This window comes from Onychostruthus taczanowskii, unplaced genomic scaffold (genome assembly GCF_017590055.1).
Source record: "Onychostruthus taczanowskii isolate IOZ18803 unplaced genomic scaffold, ASM1759005v1 scaffold4, whole genome shotgun sequence".
Lineage (NCBI taxonomy): Eukaryota > Metazoa > Chordata > Aves > Passeriformes > Passeridae > Onychostruthus > Onychostruthus taczanowskii.
In genome coordinates this window covers 8,474,295-8,488,729 of record NW_024501459.1, presented here as the reverse complement: position 1 = coordinate 8,488,729, position 14,435 = coordinate 8,474,295, and the positions used below count along the sequence as shown (strand labels likewise).

At 36.9% G+C, this 14,435-nt stretch overlaps 1 protein-coding gene across 1 annotated transcript in view; it reads left to right on the top strand.

The window, feature by feature from the left end:
* The window catches only part of ARFGEF1 (ADP ribosylation factor guanine nucleotide exchange factor 1), an 84,880-nt gene that overhangs the window by 28,119 nt on the left and 42,326 nt on the right, over positions 1-14,435 (top strand). The window contains exons 3-9 of the mRNA XM_041412686.1: positions 2,713-2,869; positions 3,910-4,056; positions 10,642-10,821; positions 11,431-11,704; positions 12,231-12,344; positions 12,985-13,148; positions 14,243-14,376. Of these exons, the coding sequence (XP_041268620.1) occupies positions 2,713-2,869; positions 3,910-4,056; positions 10,642-10,821; positions 11,431-11,704; positions 12,231-12,344; positions 12,985-13,148; positions 14,243-14,376 (1,170 nt within the window). The remainder of the gene's footprint in view (positions 1-2,712; positions 2,870-3,909; positions 4,057-10,641; positions 10,822-11,430; positions 11,705-12,230; positions 12,345-12,984; positions 13,149-14,242; positions 14,377-14,435) is intronic.

Here is a 14,435-nt window from a genome sequence, read left to right as displayed (position 1 = left end):
AGAGTAGCATAAATAAAGCAGAAGTCCACACTGTGAAGCATGATAATAAAAAATGTTTTATGTTAAATATTCAGTGAGAGATATTTGTTCTGGGCACTGAATAAGGAAAAGTAATCCAGTCCTGTGGTTAAATACCATACTAAAACTAATGAGACCACAGAATGAAAATAATTTATACAAATGTGGTTGAGCCATTTCTGAACTTCCACTACATAATTCTGCCCCATCAATATCTGAAGTTGTGATTTTTTGGGGGTAGAATGTGTATGTCCTATCTTCCTATAGGCATTTTCTAAATAGATTTTAGTTTCTTTGGTGCTGTCGTTATTTTGACAGTAGCCTTTTGCTACTGTGAAGGCTTTGCTGGACTTGGAAATTGTGAATGGACTTCTCTATCCTTATTGTAGAGTCAAATTATTTAGGTGCAGTAGAAAATACTGTTTTACTGGGCCCTAGAATAGAGAAACTTCTTAGTCTGTGAAATTATTTTTAAGTTCTTACTTCTGTAATTGAGATTCAAATCCCCTAATAAGGGATTTCTAGTGATGAGTGTTTAAATTTTTCCAGTCCCAGTTCAGGTAACTGATCTCAGTTAACCTGGAATGAACTGAAGAGTAGGTAATTTCCACTTTCCAGAAATTTTGCATGGAAAACAGCTCCTTTTGTTCTGCTATTTGTTTTTTAAACAGAACTGGTATTTGGTAGTGGGCTGGAGGGGAATGGAATAAAAAAGTACAAGCTTATTTATGTAACTATTACACAGCAAATACTGCCAAAGTAAATTTCCAAATCCATTATTTGATACATACCTTAGCCTTTCTCTACGGCGAATACATAAATACCAGCATATTTCATCATTCCCATGCTTTGTAGGTGCCTTGGGGGAAGAAGGTTTTGGGAATAGTTGCTGGGTTTAGAAGCAATTCACTGACGTTAAGAAGTCCTTTTGAGTTTCTCTTCTCTCTCTGCTATCCCCTTCCCTTACATTACCAGCAGTGTGAAGAGCTTACTGAGTTGCTTTTCCAGAGACAAATGTGCATCATCTTCCATGTTTAATATCTTGCCCATTTCAAAATAGCTTTCAATTCAGAGAATTAGGAGACATTCCAGGCTAATGTAGCAGCTTGCTGTGGAATGGGTTCTTCATTTTCAGAATCTCACCATGGCCTACTCCTTGTTTTGAACAATTCTGGGTTTATTTCCAGAGTGCTCTTTTTAACTTAATTTTAATGGTTTCAATGGACATAATCACTAGATGAGGAACAGTCTTGTCATAAGACACACGCCACAGATAACTTCCCTTTCATTCCTCAGAGTAAACCTTTTATAGGCGTATCAGAGAGATTCAGGAACGTAGAAGAATCATGTACTTCCTATGCAACTTATCTGATTAGGGTATTGTTCAAAAGAGCTCTGCTTCCAGCAAAAAAAAAAAAAATACAGGGCAATAAATAAAGTCATGCATCCAACAACAACAACAACAACAAAAAAAAAAAAAAAGGAACCATTTTGGTTTTCTTCAGAGGTTTCTTTTTTTTTTTCTTTCAGGAAAAAAATGTGTAGAGATAAATTCTTAAACCTTCAAAAGAGATGTAGCCAGTAAAAAGTAGCATCTTAATACTGATTACTCACTCTTAAGTCTTGAATTTGGGTGCCCTTTTTAAGCAACCTAAACAAGATTTGTTTGAATGTGATGACAGATATAATCTCAAGGACAATCTAGCCTGCCCCTTGAAAAGCTGAAACTAATTTGTATTGATTAGTTTAAGGCCCACTCCATAATGCGTGGGACTGCAGTCATGCTTTGGATTTATAATAAACTCTTAGCAGTTCATTCGTCTACTTAAGGAACATGAAATTGAGTGCATTCCTTGAAGCATCTGTTTTAATTAGCAATGTGCATGGGAGTTCTATTTGAATGCAGTTGTTCTACCAAAATCTGTTTGAATTGCTGCAGGAATTCTGTAAGCTTTCACTACAGAATATGACACTTTGCACTTTAATACTGCTTTTCAAGCCTGTGTAAGACAGTGTAGTTTACCTTTTCTCTAAAGACACCTATGAGTGCATAAAAAAAGTTGGGAATGCTTTATATGAAGGTGATGAATTATTCTGTGAAATGAAAAATCTAAACATCTTGCTTTGAGCCAATGCAAAACTGCATTGATTCACTCGAATTAGTGAAAAATGACCCATTCCTAATTATCCTTTTGTGGTATTAATGAGCATGACCTTTCTAAAGGTGCTGTAATCAGTAAAACTTCAACAGCTCAGAATTTTCTTGCTTTTGTGCAGTTAGTAATTTCAGATAATTCGCCCAAGCGAGATATGCTGGTAACCACTCAGCTCTTAAATTAAGTGGTGTTACCTGAAGCAGAGATTGAGATAAAGATTCTGCTCATTTTGTTCTGTTAGCTTGTTGCTTTTGCCAGTCTAGTTAGGGGAGTCCTTTGGTATTTGAGAGGAAGCAAGACTTTCTGCTTCCTACCCACTGGATAGCCCCTTAGTGGGTGAGTGGGTCAATTTGCCTGGTCCACAAAGGAGCCGTGAAGTATAAAAGGTGTTAAGAATACTTTACATATTACTATTGTTAGAAGTTTGTCTTTCCTAATGTTTATTTTCTTGATACTTCATTTGATTCATAAACATTGTGGTGGTGAGAAGGATTTGTGTGATCACTTTACAGTTTTCTAATACAGTTGTTCTGTTTAGTCCCCCTCATGGAGAAGCAAAGTCTGGTTCAAGCACTCTTCCACCTGTGAAATCAAAGACAAGCTTCATTGAAGCGGACAAATACTTCCTCCCATTTGAATTGGCATGCCAGTCCAAGTGCCCCAGGATTGTCAGTACATCCCTAGATTGTTTACAGGTCTGTATGAAGATGAGTTTTAACTATCAACTGTAAAATCCTGTTGCTTTGGAGGGGGAGTACAGTTATATGTCATAAATAATGTAATGGGGTTTTTATTATTTTATTCAATTGCACACACAACAAGTAGAATGTGTTTCTCCCAAAAGATGAATGTATGCCTTATTTATTATGTAATGTACTTGTGTGTTTCTTTGTATATATGTTTTAGCACCGTTTCCTGGTTGGGTTGTTATGTACAGCAACCTATTTTCCTGTGTGTTGAGCTAACACAGCAGGTATAGCATTAGCAAATCCATTTTATTCTATTTATAACTGCAGTAAAATATTTTCAATTTGAGATGTCTAGTCTCTCAAAACTCTTGAGGTTCCTGTAGTGTTTTCAGAAGAAATTCTGCAGCATTGTATTTAGCCATTCACTCCTCCAGAGCAGCCCAACAGTGAACTCAGTTTACAGTCACAGGCACATGTGTGCCTGGCCTGCTCTCGTACCATGATGCTGCTCTGTGTAGCATGGGGATTTACAAATACTCTTGTACCTAAAGTGTTCAGAAGAGGGTTTTACTAATTTTGTGATAAATTTTACTTCTAAGTATTGAAAACCTAGGAAAAGCAAAAGGTACAGAACACCTAATACCAAAAGAAACTCTAAAAAATAGAACACTAGCTAGTAGCTCAAATAGAGAGCATTTGCAGGTGGTTTATCTGGTGTAAAAAGCATTTGTATATTGACTATATATGACGACTTCTGTGATGTGAGTTAGTTTTTAGAATCCTGTTTGTTTTAGAACATTAACTGCTGAACAAAACTTTAACATGAAACTTGCTGATGAACTTTGTATAGCAGTTGCTGACTGAAAATGGAATAAATCTGGAGGATATGTAAAAAATCCTTGATGTTTTATGATACATGGGGTAAAAGGTACTGTTTTATTTGTTCTGTGCGAGTTAGAACTATCAGGTGAATTTATTTATTATAACAAAAAGCTGGCTTAATTTTTTAAAGCTCATATTTACATGGGTTTTTTATCTCTCTCCAGAAACTTATAGCATATGGGCACTTGACAGGGAATGCTCCAGACAGTACAGCTCCAGGAAAAAAACTAATTGATAGAATTATTGAGACGATATGTGGCTGTTTTCAAGGCCCTCAAACAGACGAAGGGGTTCAGCTACAAATAATAAAGGTAACATGTTTAATACTTCCTATATTTAGAGTGGTGGCAGCAGGAAGACATTCTTGACCTCAGAGTTCCAGAAGTGCTTAATTTGTAAATGTCATGATAGTGTTAAAATATTTTCTTCATCCTGTTTCTTGGAGGTGGAAACCCCCTATTCTTTGCCCTTCCCCTAATTTCTTTCACTGCATTTTCGGTGAATTCATGGTTGTGGCCTCAAGTCCTGTACATAGACCACTGGGTGAAATTTATTCACAGTAGACCTGTGGAGCCTCTAATTGTGAGGAATTACTGTCAAACAATCCTGCACTCCCAGTGGGAGAAATGGTAATTAAGCAGCAGATTTTAAAATCCATTTTGGAATTTGTTGATGAAATGCAATTAGACCTGGCAGTTGGACATTACCATGCTAGCTTTGTATTGCTGTATCATACACTTTTGCTTGAAGGAGGTCCAGGGTTTGTTTCCACAGCTTATATAAATGTTGCATGTGGAATTTGTACAAATGTTTCTGGGGAACCTGTTTTCTGATTGCAGCCATTAATTATGGGTATTTGTTTCAGGAAATTATTATGCCAAGTACTAGAATTGAGCTGCTTAGTGGAAATGCTGTACCCTATTCCTGTAACAGCATTCTTTGAATGGCTGCGATGGTGAAAGCAGTGAAGAATACATTTGAAGTTAGTTAAGCAAAATGGAGTGTTTGTTACCTCATAATCTTTTGTATATTTATCCTGAGGCATTGGCATTTCTTGCAGATTGTATTTGCTTGTATTAATGCAAAGAATGTACTTTGTTCTCCTTTTCATAGCTCAAACCTTCCCTGTTCTTTTTTGCACTCCACTTCTCCTGCAGATAGTTGTTACAAATGTTGGTTCATGCTGCTGTTTTCTAGATTTCTTGTGTTGTTAAATGCCCATGCATTTAAGATGTTTTCCATGCTGCAAAGGGAAGTTTTTATTGATTTAAACTTTCAGTGGCTGAAACTATTATAACTCTCTCTCATTGCAATACTGTCTCTTTTAATGCTTTCTTATTCCAGTCCTCCCTGCCTGAAGGGGCTTTAAGAGCTAATAGTCCTTCTGTTCAGGAGAAGATTTGAGAAAGTAAATTCTTCAACAATTGTTAAGTGTGTGCACCCTTTTAGTGCCTTAATTTTTTTACTGTTTACATGTAGCTAATTGCCATGTTAGAGCAACTGGGAAAGTGGAGAGTAGTGTTTTGACTTTGACTCCATCTTTGTCCAATACTCTGAACACCATAAAAGACTTGAAAATTTTAAATAACCTTGCCAAAGACCACAACTTTTGACTTTGGAAGAATAATGAAACTTCTAAGTCAGTCATACTCTCTTAGGCCTCCCAGCTCTTCAATTTTGAGATGAACATGTACCCTGCTTCTACGGTATGATTTGAAGGATGATCTTCTTAGACTCTTCTGTGGTTCTGGTGATCAGTATGTTGTCTGAAGAATCTTAATTCCATCAGGGAGATAGAAGGCAGCAGACCTGGATCTCCTGCTTTTGTGTGCTGGTGTACCCAGGCTGTTACCCACAACATAAGCAGCACTCCCACAGGGCAGCTGCTTCACCAACACCACAGTGAAAGCTGAGAACTTTGATCACTTGGTCGCCTTCCTCTCTGGAGGATTGTCTTGGTTCTGCATGCAGAATGGTGACCCTCGTGTAGCGTGCTGCCCTCGCTCTGGGATCCGAGAGCCATCATGGGGCAAGGGTTAACAGTTAGTGCGGGTTTCCTGCTTACTGGGTGGCTTTCCGGGGTGGAGTCATCTTAAGCCAGTTCCCAACTACCAGGGCCACTTAGACATTCTGGAAAGGCCTTTCTGCTGACTACCAAGGAAATACTCTTGCTGACACAGAGAAGTATATTTTGTCTTTTTTTAGCTGTCTGAGCTTTAGAGCTATATCCTGCAGTAGTTCTGATGGAGACCAGTTTGACTTTTCTGCTCCTATCACTTGCTGATTCTCTTAACTTCTGTAATGCCCTTGTTCTTCATCTGCAGACTCTGTTGATGAACCAGAATGGGAAATTGGCCTTTTTCTTCCTTTCCCTTGTAGTTTAATTTGATTGGGTGTAATTCTGATGTGAAGTCATGCAACTTTTTTGTGTAGTTGTTGTGATGGGGATTGTTGTGGCAGAAACAATGCAAGTAATTAGACTGCTGATGCAATTAAAAGGGGTTTATTCAAATTGTGTGAAATAACATCCCTTGATTGAATCTTTTTGCCTCCAGGCTTGCTTTCCTAAGGCTCCTGTGGCATTTGTGGTGTGTGAGTGCAGACTTGCACTGATGGTTGCAGAGATCTTACTTGAAGTTCTGTTTACATGTCTTCTGGCCTTTTGGTGCCTGAAGAGCTAAAACTATAGCAAAACTTTTTTTTTCCTTTATTTTTTAAATTTGTAAAGAAGGAATAGGGAAGAGGAGGCAGGATTTAACATATCGACTGTTTACACTCATGTTTTCTTTCCTTGTTTTGCCATACGGAAAGTATATGCTGTTATATAGGTACTTTTACAGCTTAACTTATGTTTGTGTGTGCTTGATAGCTGTAGTCTGAAAAGTTGAATGTTATTTAGTGACTTTTTTTTGTGTCACTTAAATTCAAAAATTATCTATGAAGGTTATTTGATGTACTTGTTGTTTTGTGGCTTAAGGAATTCAGTTTCCAGTGTTTTTCAAAAGTCAGTCCATGCTAACACATTATTTTGTGATAAGTAAGTGTTTGGACTTCAAGTTAACTTAAAAAATTGAAAATAACGCTGTGGACCCTCTCAAAAGAAACAGAATTATGTGATTCTAGTAGCTAATTCACACTAAAAAGAAGAGCTAGGGCTACTGTGTTTTATGTGCTGTTCCAAGTATTCAGGAGTTTCCAGGCAACTGAATTACAAAATCAAGACAAAGTAAGCCTGTGCTGATCAGATGACAGCTGTACTGTGTCATAAATCTTTCAAAGATAAGATGATCAGAGTTGGCTGAGAGGAAGAAAAAACTGACCCTGAGTTGAAATTTTTTCTCCTGGTTGTAGTCACGTCGTTTTGCTGTAACCATGCTCTTCTTGTAGAATATTCAGTGTGAGAGGAATCAAAAGTTTAGAGTTACAGAGGGATGCTGGATGTTTTTAGTAGAGGACTATTGTTAATTTAGTTTGCTTTTAAAGTTACATTTGTTTTGCCTCACAAAGCATGATACTTCCTGAACTGTTCTAATGCATTTGTTTTAAATAATAGAAAATTCACTTAGAAAATATGCTTCAGGCTAGATGAAAAAATACAGTGGGTGTCACACAAAGATATGATAATCTGTAACTCAGGAAGTTATCCTGGGGATTTTTCTCCTTTCCCAAAGCCATCCAATGGTTATTTATAAAAATTAATAAGCTTTATTTGTAGTAAGTAGGTGGCAGCACAGAATGGTAGTGTCTTTCCCAAACACAGAACAGTAAGTATGAAGGACTGGAGGGAAAGCATAAGGAAACAAACTCACAGTCAGATAGCCAGTAGTTTCAGGGCAAGGAAGACTTGTTGGCTGTTGGTATTTTTGCAGGCTTTGTGACAAAGAAAGCTTTTTTGGAAGGACTTGAAGGATAATGAGGTGGCTCTAACCTTTCACATAGGTTTCCTTCTGTTTCTAAAGGGCAGCAAAGGGGAGGAGTAAATAAAGTAGACTTTTTTTCCTTTACTTCATTTATTAGCTCACAGTGAGGATACTGTGAGAGCAGATAGCTAAGTGTGACCAGAAGGAGTGGGAACTCAATTGCAAAAAGCCTTGAGCAGCAAAACTTCATGTGGTAGAAAAAAGCAACGTAATGCTGTGACTCCATAGGAGTAGCTTGCTGTTCTAACCTCTGCAGAGAGCTATTTGTCTGTCCAGACTTTGCTCCCAGACGTTTCCCTTACCCCATCCCTTGTCCTAGCAAGCATTTAATACTCTGCATCTACTGAAATCACTTCTAAAACAAACAAAACCCCAAAACTAAACACCAGAGAACCACCTGAGGATGCTTTTGTTTTCTATAATTTTTACTTGTGTTGATGAGTTAAAATAGCACAGGTGGCTTCATGCTCTGGACCTGTTGCAAAGTAAGAGTGAGAGTGTGGCTGGGAGGAAGGCAGAGCTTTTGTTGTTCCATCTCTCAAGGACGTGTGTTGTGTAGCAGTTTAGGATTTTGAGTAAACCTGCTTCACAGGGGGTTGAGGTGATTGTCCTCTACTCATTTGTCATCCCTCTCCCTTCTCTGCTTCCTCGTGTTGGACATAGTGGTTGTTTGGTCACAGAGTAAACGGGAGTAACATGAAGAAAAGTATTAAAATGAGAAAGGAAGGGTTTATTTTTCTAATGTGTGACTTCACAAGGGTTTCAGAGGAGCAGTACTGCCACTCCTGATCATAACGTGTGGTTTCTCAGGGTTAGCTGTCACGCCATTGTGATAATGATATACTCTTCTGTGATAGAGAATCAGGTGATGGTGTCTAAGGCATACTATCAAATTGAGCCCTAAATGCAAACTGTCAAGAGGGAAGGATGTTCAGAAAGTTATTATAAAATACTTTCTGTCTTCCATTTGTTCTTGTATTTCTACTGGATTGGCATACTAGCAGAACTGAGATGTGAAGTTAGACTAAATAATAGCCTGAGGATGACTAAATTGTAAGGAAGATGGAAGATATTAGCAAAAGATCAAAGCTAAAAATGCTTATCATTTTGCAAATGTGTATGGTAGTCATTAGGATTTGTATCTAGTGCCTGGGAAGGAAAGAATCCCAAAGAAGTGACTATCAAGAGCTCTTTTAACTCTTGTATAGTTTGATATCTGCAGGGAGATGCGCTGTAGAAAGACTGATTCCTCAGGCTGCACAGAAAATATTATGCAGCGAATTTGGATTAATATATTAAGGAGGTATGTCTCAGTGTGTGTTTGAAGCATTTCTTTGCTTCCACACCTCTAATCAGGTGGTGTGAAAAGAACCAGGTTCTACTATTCATAACAAGCATATTGAAAAAAACTTAGGAAATTGAAGCTGTTAAGCCAATTAACACAAAAGAACACATAATCTATCTGTAGCCTTGTCACCTTTCTCGACTAGCTGGCTCTACCTTCTGTTATTAAAAGTTGGGTGAAAAAACATCATAAGATTTCACTGAACTGAGATGGAAGTTAAAACTGAGTTTTCAAATATCAGCTTCTTACTCATCCAAATTTAAGAAGGAGACAGAAGATGACATTAGCTTTATGAATGACATCACCAGAAACAGTGATGGAGACTGGATCCCCCTGCACTTTTCATTAGTGTCCTGAGTGCTAGGCTGCAGGAGACCTTGTCTTCCAAGTGAAAAGCTGTAGATGGTTCTTAAACTGGTGTATCAAGTATGTGTGTGTACATGTATCAGTGGTATAATTTGTAACTGAGTGAAAGAAATATTAACTAAATGTAAATATATACTGTGTTGGGTCCAGACAGCAGTGGTTTGGAGAAAATAGCTTTTTGTGCCTGGGTTCCACTTGTTCAGCTTGTTTTCAAGGGTGACTAATTTTACTTTTTCACGGGTTTGAGTGAGAGATGGCTACTGTTTCTCCACTTCTTGGTGCCTTGTGTATATAGAAGTTCTGACGATGTCAGTAAGAAATCTGAGGTGTGGTTTGACAAGTAAATTACCTAACACTTGAAATAACTTTTGTTTTTAACTGTGATAAATTTTAAAAAATAGGAGCTTTCCAGTGCTCCCAGTTCTTTCTTTATTACCCTAAACATCTCATTAAATGGTAACTGTCAAGGTTTTTAATGCTTAAAATTCCCTCATTCCTTCTACTGGATTACAGTGATGAATACAAACTGTTGCAAACCAGGCTCTCCCCCTTTCTTTCCACTCTTCTATACACATCTCTGACGATGTTTTCAAACCCTGTCCTCAGATTTTATCTGCCTCTATTCCTGCCCTTTAATCCAGGCTGCCTCTGCCTGACATAAAAGTAATTTGTTCCTTACTTCTGTGTTATCTGATCTTTCACAGGCTTATGTCCTTTTATTTTTTTAAAGAGAAGCAGATATTACCGGGAACAGGAAGAAATAAGCAAATTTCTACAGAGGGGCCAACACAATTTTCTAGCATCTACCCAAAAAAGCTGTTATAATGGGCAGTTGTCTGAGTATAGCTGTCTGACCTCATAGTCAGTCTTTGTTCATCACATTTACATTAATTTCTAAAACAACTTTTGGACTCTTTGGCTTCCCTTCCAGGCTTTAACAGTCTGTTCCTGTTTTGTGTCTAGAAAATTTGAGGATGACTTCTATTAGCTATCTCTCTGATGGTTCCTTTGGTTACTTCTTGCTGTTGCATGCTATGAAACATGTAATTCTTAGATGTGTTGATGAAAAACACTCAGTCTAATATAACTGGTATGGTTTTCCAATATGGCTACAAGAGTATGTGGGAAAACATAATTAAATCGCAGTTCAAAATATGTATTTAGATATATTTTAGAAGTAGTCCAGTTTTGGTATTTATTAATTTGCAAACTTTTTGACTGATAAATGTTTTGACTGGTAAATGTATATATGTGTATTTATTTAGGCTTTGCTCACCGCAGTAACATCTCAACACATAGAAATCCACGAAGGAACAGTACTACAGGCTGTAAGAACATGTTACAATATCTACCTAGCAAGCAAAAATCTTATAAATCAAACTACAGCCAAGGCCACTCTAACACAAATGCTGAATGTCATTTTTGCACGTATGGAAAATCAAGCAGTGAGTATCTCAGTATCTTTATCTAGAAACTACCTCTTGAAAGCAAACCAGCTTGAGACATTTGTTTCATCATTATTAAGTGTTTTTGGTTTTTCTAACTTGGGTACTTCGGGGAAAAAAAAGAATCTGGTATCTGATATTTTTCTGCTTGTGTTTTCCACTCTGAAATAGGTGAAAAATACGGAGTTTGGGGGTGGGGTAGTGTACAGAAGTCACAGAAATTCTTCCCTTTCTGGGGATTCCAGAGCAAGGGACCACAAAAAAAAGTTTGCCTTGATGTTTTTCCAAGCACTCCTGTTTATTGTCACATCTACTCCCTAAGCTCCCTTATAGGGCAGGCAGACAACTCTGGGTTCTATGGTTTCTGTAGTGTGGTCATCCCTTCTTTGATAGTGAAGGTAGGAACTACATGCATAGTTGGGAAGCAGCCCTCTTGCAATGGATTATCCCATGATACTGAAGTTATTTATAATTAAACAAAGATGCATTTTCTTAAACTGCTACTGTGTAAGCAGAGACAATAGAGATGTCGTCTTTATAAAATAATGCATATATCTTATTGTTTTATTTTGATAGTGAACTACTTCTGTGTTTGCAATGCTTTTGTAGCTTCAGGAAGCCAAACAGATGGAAAAGGAAAGACACAGGCAGCAACACCATCTCCAGCAGTCTCCAGTAAGCCATCACGAGCCTGAATCACCTCAGTTGAGACATATTCCAGCACAGGCTGATCAGCTGTCCAAAGACCATGAGAGAGAGCTTGACCACAGCACAAACCATGTGGACAAGAACCTTCAAGAAGATATTGAGGCAGAAAATGGATCTGACATTTCTAGTGCTGAAAATGAACAGACAGAAGCTGACCAAGCCACAGCAGCAGAAAGTAATCAGTGTGTATTTCTGTTTCATGGAGGGAGGGAAAAGGTCTATAAAAAAAAAAAGACTTGAGGATTGTCTTTTTTCTCTATCCCAAATCTGCAGTAAGACATAAGTAGTTTTCAAGTAGTTGAGTAATGCAAAATGCCCATTTGTCCTTGTTACCACTGTCCCTCAAGAGCATACTTAAGTCCTGCACTCTGTAGGAGTCTGTATCAAAAATTCCTTTTTGCATCTGTCTCATATTGTGAAAGTTTTTGAGAACATCTCAAAACCCTCAAGTTTTCCCTGTTTTAATGTATGTGAGGATACAAAACTGATGTGTTTTGTTGGTGCAGGCCTGTAGATTAATTGCCATTTACAGTGGTAATTAATTAACATTGCAGGTTAACCACTGGAGTTCTTGCATTCTGCAAATACCTGTTTTTGAAGCATCCAAACATTTATTCTGAAATACTAAGTGCAAGCAAAGTACCTTCTTAATTCCAGAGTTTCTCATTAATACTTGTTTGTGTTTGTTTTTCTTCATAAAGATCTTTCTAAAGCTGATGGAGGAACTTACGATGGTGAAAGCAATGAGTGCGAAGAGAAGGCACAAGAAATTGTAGAAAGTATTGTGCAGGAAATGGTGAACATAGTAGTTGGAGGTATTAGATTAATATCTGTCTATTCAGTAGTGACTGCGGTCTGGTTCTTGACCTTAAGAATTATTTTACCACTTTTAAATATTTAATTAAAATTTATCATTATTTAAATATGACTTACATGCTAAAGAAGACAATTGTGCTGTCAGACTCTAGCAGTGCATTATTTAGCAGTAAAATGGACAGGATTTCATACACTGATTTACACTCTATATTGGAGACTTAATGTTCTTTTAAATTACAAATTCTTGGTGGTTTTGTGGTTTTGTTTTTTTAATCATTATTTTATTTTGTTTCTATATGAACACTCCTCAGAAATAGGTCTCTCTGTAGTAGCAGTGTCTCAGTATATTTTCCAGTTTGTCCTGTTTATCAGACTAGTGAGTGATGTTGCATACCAATACTTCTTGGAAACTTGGTAGAGTGGTGCCCCTGACAAGTTATAATTAAATTTCTTACTGTAATTTTCATTATTGGGAATTAAGGATATTTGCAATTCTTACCGTTTTGTAGTGCCATGTATATTCTGTCTTAAGCTCCCTTCTTATGATATTTTTGGTATTTAAATGTTGGTTTTAAAAGCTCTTTATAATTTTTTATATCATATAATGTTTGTTAATTATTTTTGCATCTTTTCTGATAGATGTGGAAGGGACTGCAGGTGGTGATGGCACAACTGTATCCTTAGAGGATGGCAGTGACAGTGAAAACATTCAGGCAAATGGAATTCCAGGGACTCCAATTTCTGTTGCTTATACACCATCTTTACCGGATGACAGATTATCTGTCTCTTCCAATGATACTCAGGTACAGGCAGATATAATTAGGAAATACTGAAAAAAAGTATTATGTTTTAAATGTTGCCCAATATTTGTGCAGAGTGATTAGTATAATTTCATAAAATAGGTTACTGACATGAATTTCAATAATTAAGTCATGTTACTCTACTTCAGTTCACTACTTAAATGAATTTTTTCTGAATAAATTTTGCACGTGATGTCTTTTTTATACCAGCATGTTTTTAGTTGTCCCATGAAGTTACTGTTCAAGAGAACTGAGTTTCCTGTTTCATGAAGTGCTCCTGAGAAACTATAAAACTAGTATTCAATATACATAATGAAACAGTTATACACGTGCCTGTGTAATTTTGGTGTGCTCTTTTCAAACAAGAAATACAAATTTCAAGCTGATGGCATGATCTTAATGCAGTGATTACAGATCAAGAGTTTCATGTCTGAGAGGATTTGATTTTCATTAACAAAATAGATGTGAAAATACACTCCCTCTCCTGTATGAGGCATGTGTACACTTGTCAGCTTACCAAGAACATTTGCTGTCAGAGTGTAATGAGTAATTAGGTTTGAGAGTAATAATTTTAAGTTCAAAAAGTTACAGTCATGTAGACCATACAAATAGAAGACTTAACATTAAACAATAATGTTAATAATGTTAAGACTTAACATTAAACAATGGAACAATAATATAGAATTGCAAGAAATTAGTAATAGGGGTGTTTATTGTACCACAGACATTTTATCAAATGTATCTGGCAGCAGATAGGTATAACGTTAAAATGTCTGGTGTTTGGGTATTTTTAAACTAGTTATCTACTGAAAGTGCCTGGCAGCAATTCACTGCAAATTACCCTATTTAAACTTGACCTACCTAATTTCATGACACTCTTTAATTAATTCTGACTTCTTACTGAGTAGGCCATTTTTAGTAGTGACTTTCATTTCAGCTGGACTGCAGAATGTTTTTTTTTAATCTTGAGACCATAAAGCTAAAGTGACTTGGTTGTATTTGTATAATATATTAACTTTTTATTGCTCAGAGGTGGGGATTTCCCTACACACCCTACTAATGCAAAATGGAATACTGAAATATGTTAACTTCCTTAGGAATCTGGAAATTCTTCAGGACCTACCCCTGGTGCTAAGTTTTCCCACATTTTACAAAAGGATGCCTTCCTTGTATTCAGGTCACTGTGTAAACTCTCCATGAAGCCCCTGTCAGATGGACCACCCGATCCAAAGTAAGTAGAATTTAAAAGTTTTCCTAATTAATCTAAAAATAAAAATAAATTCTATAAAT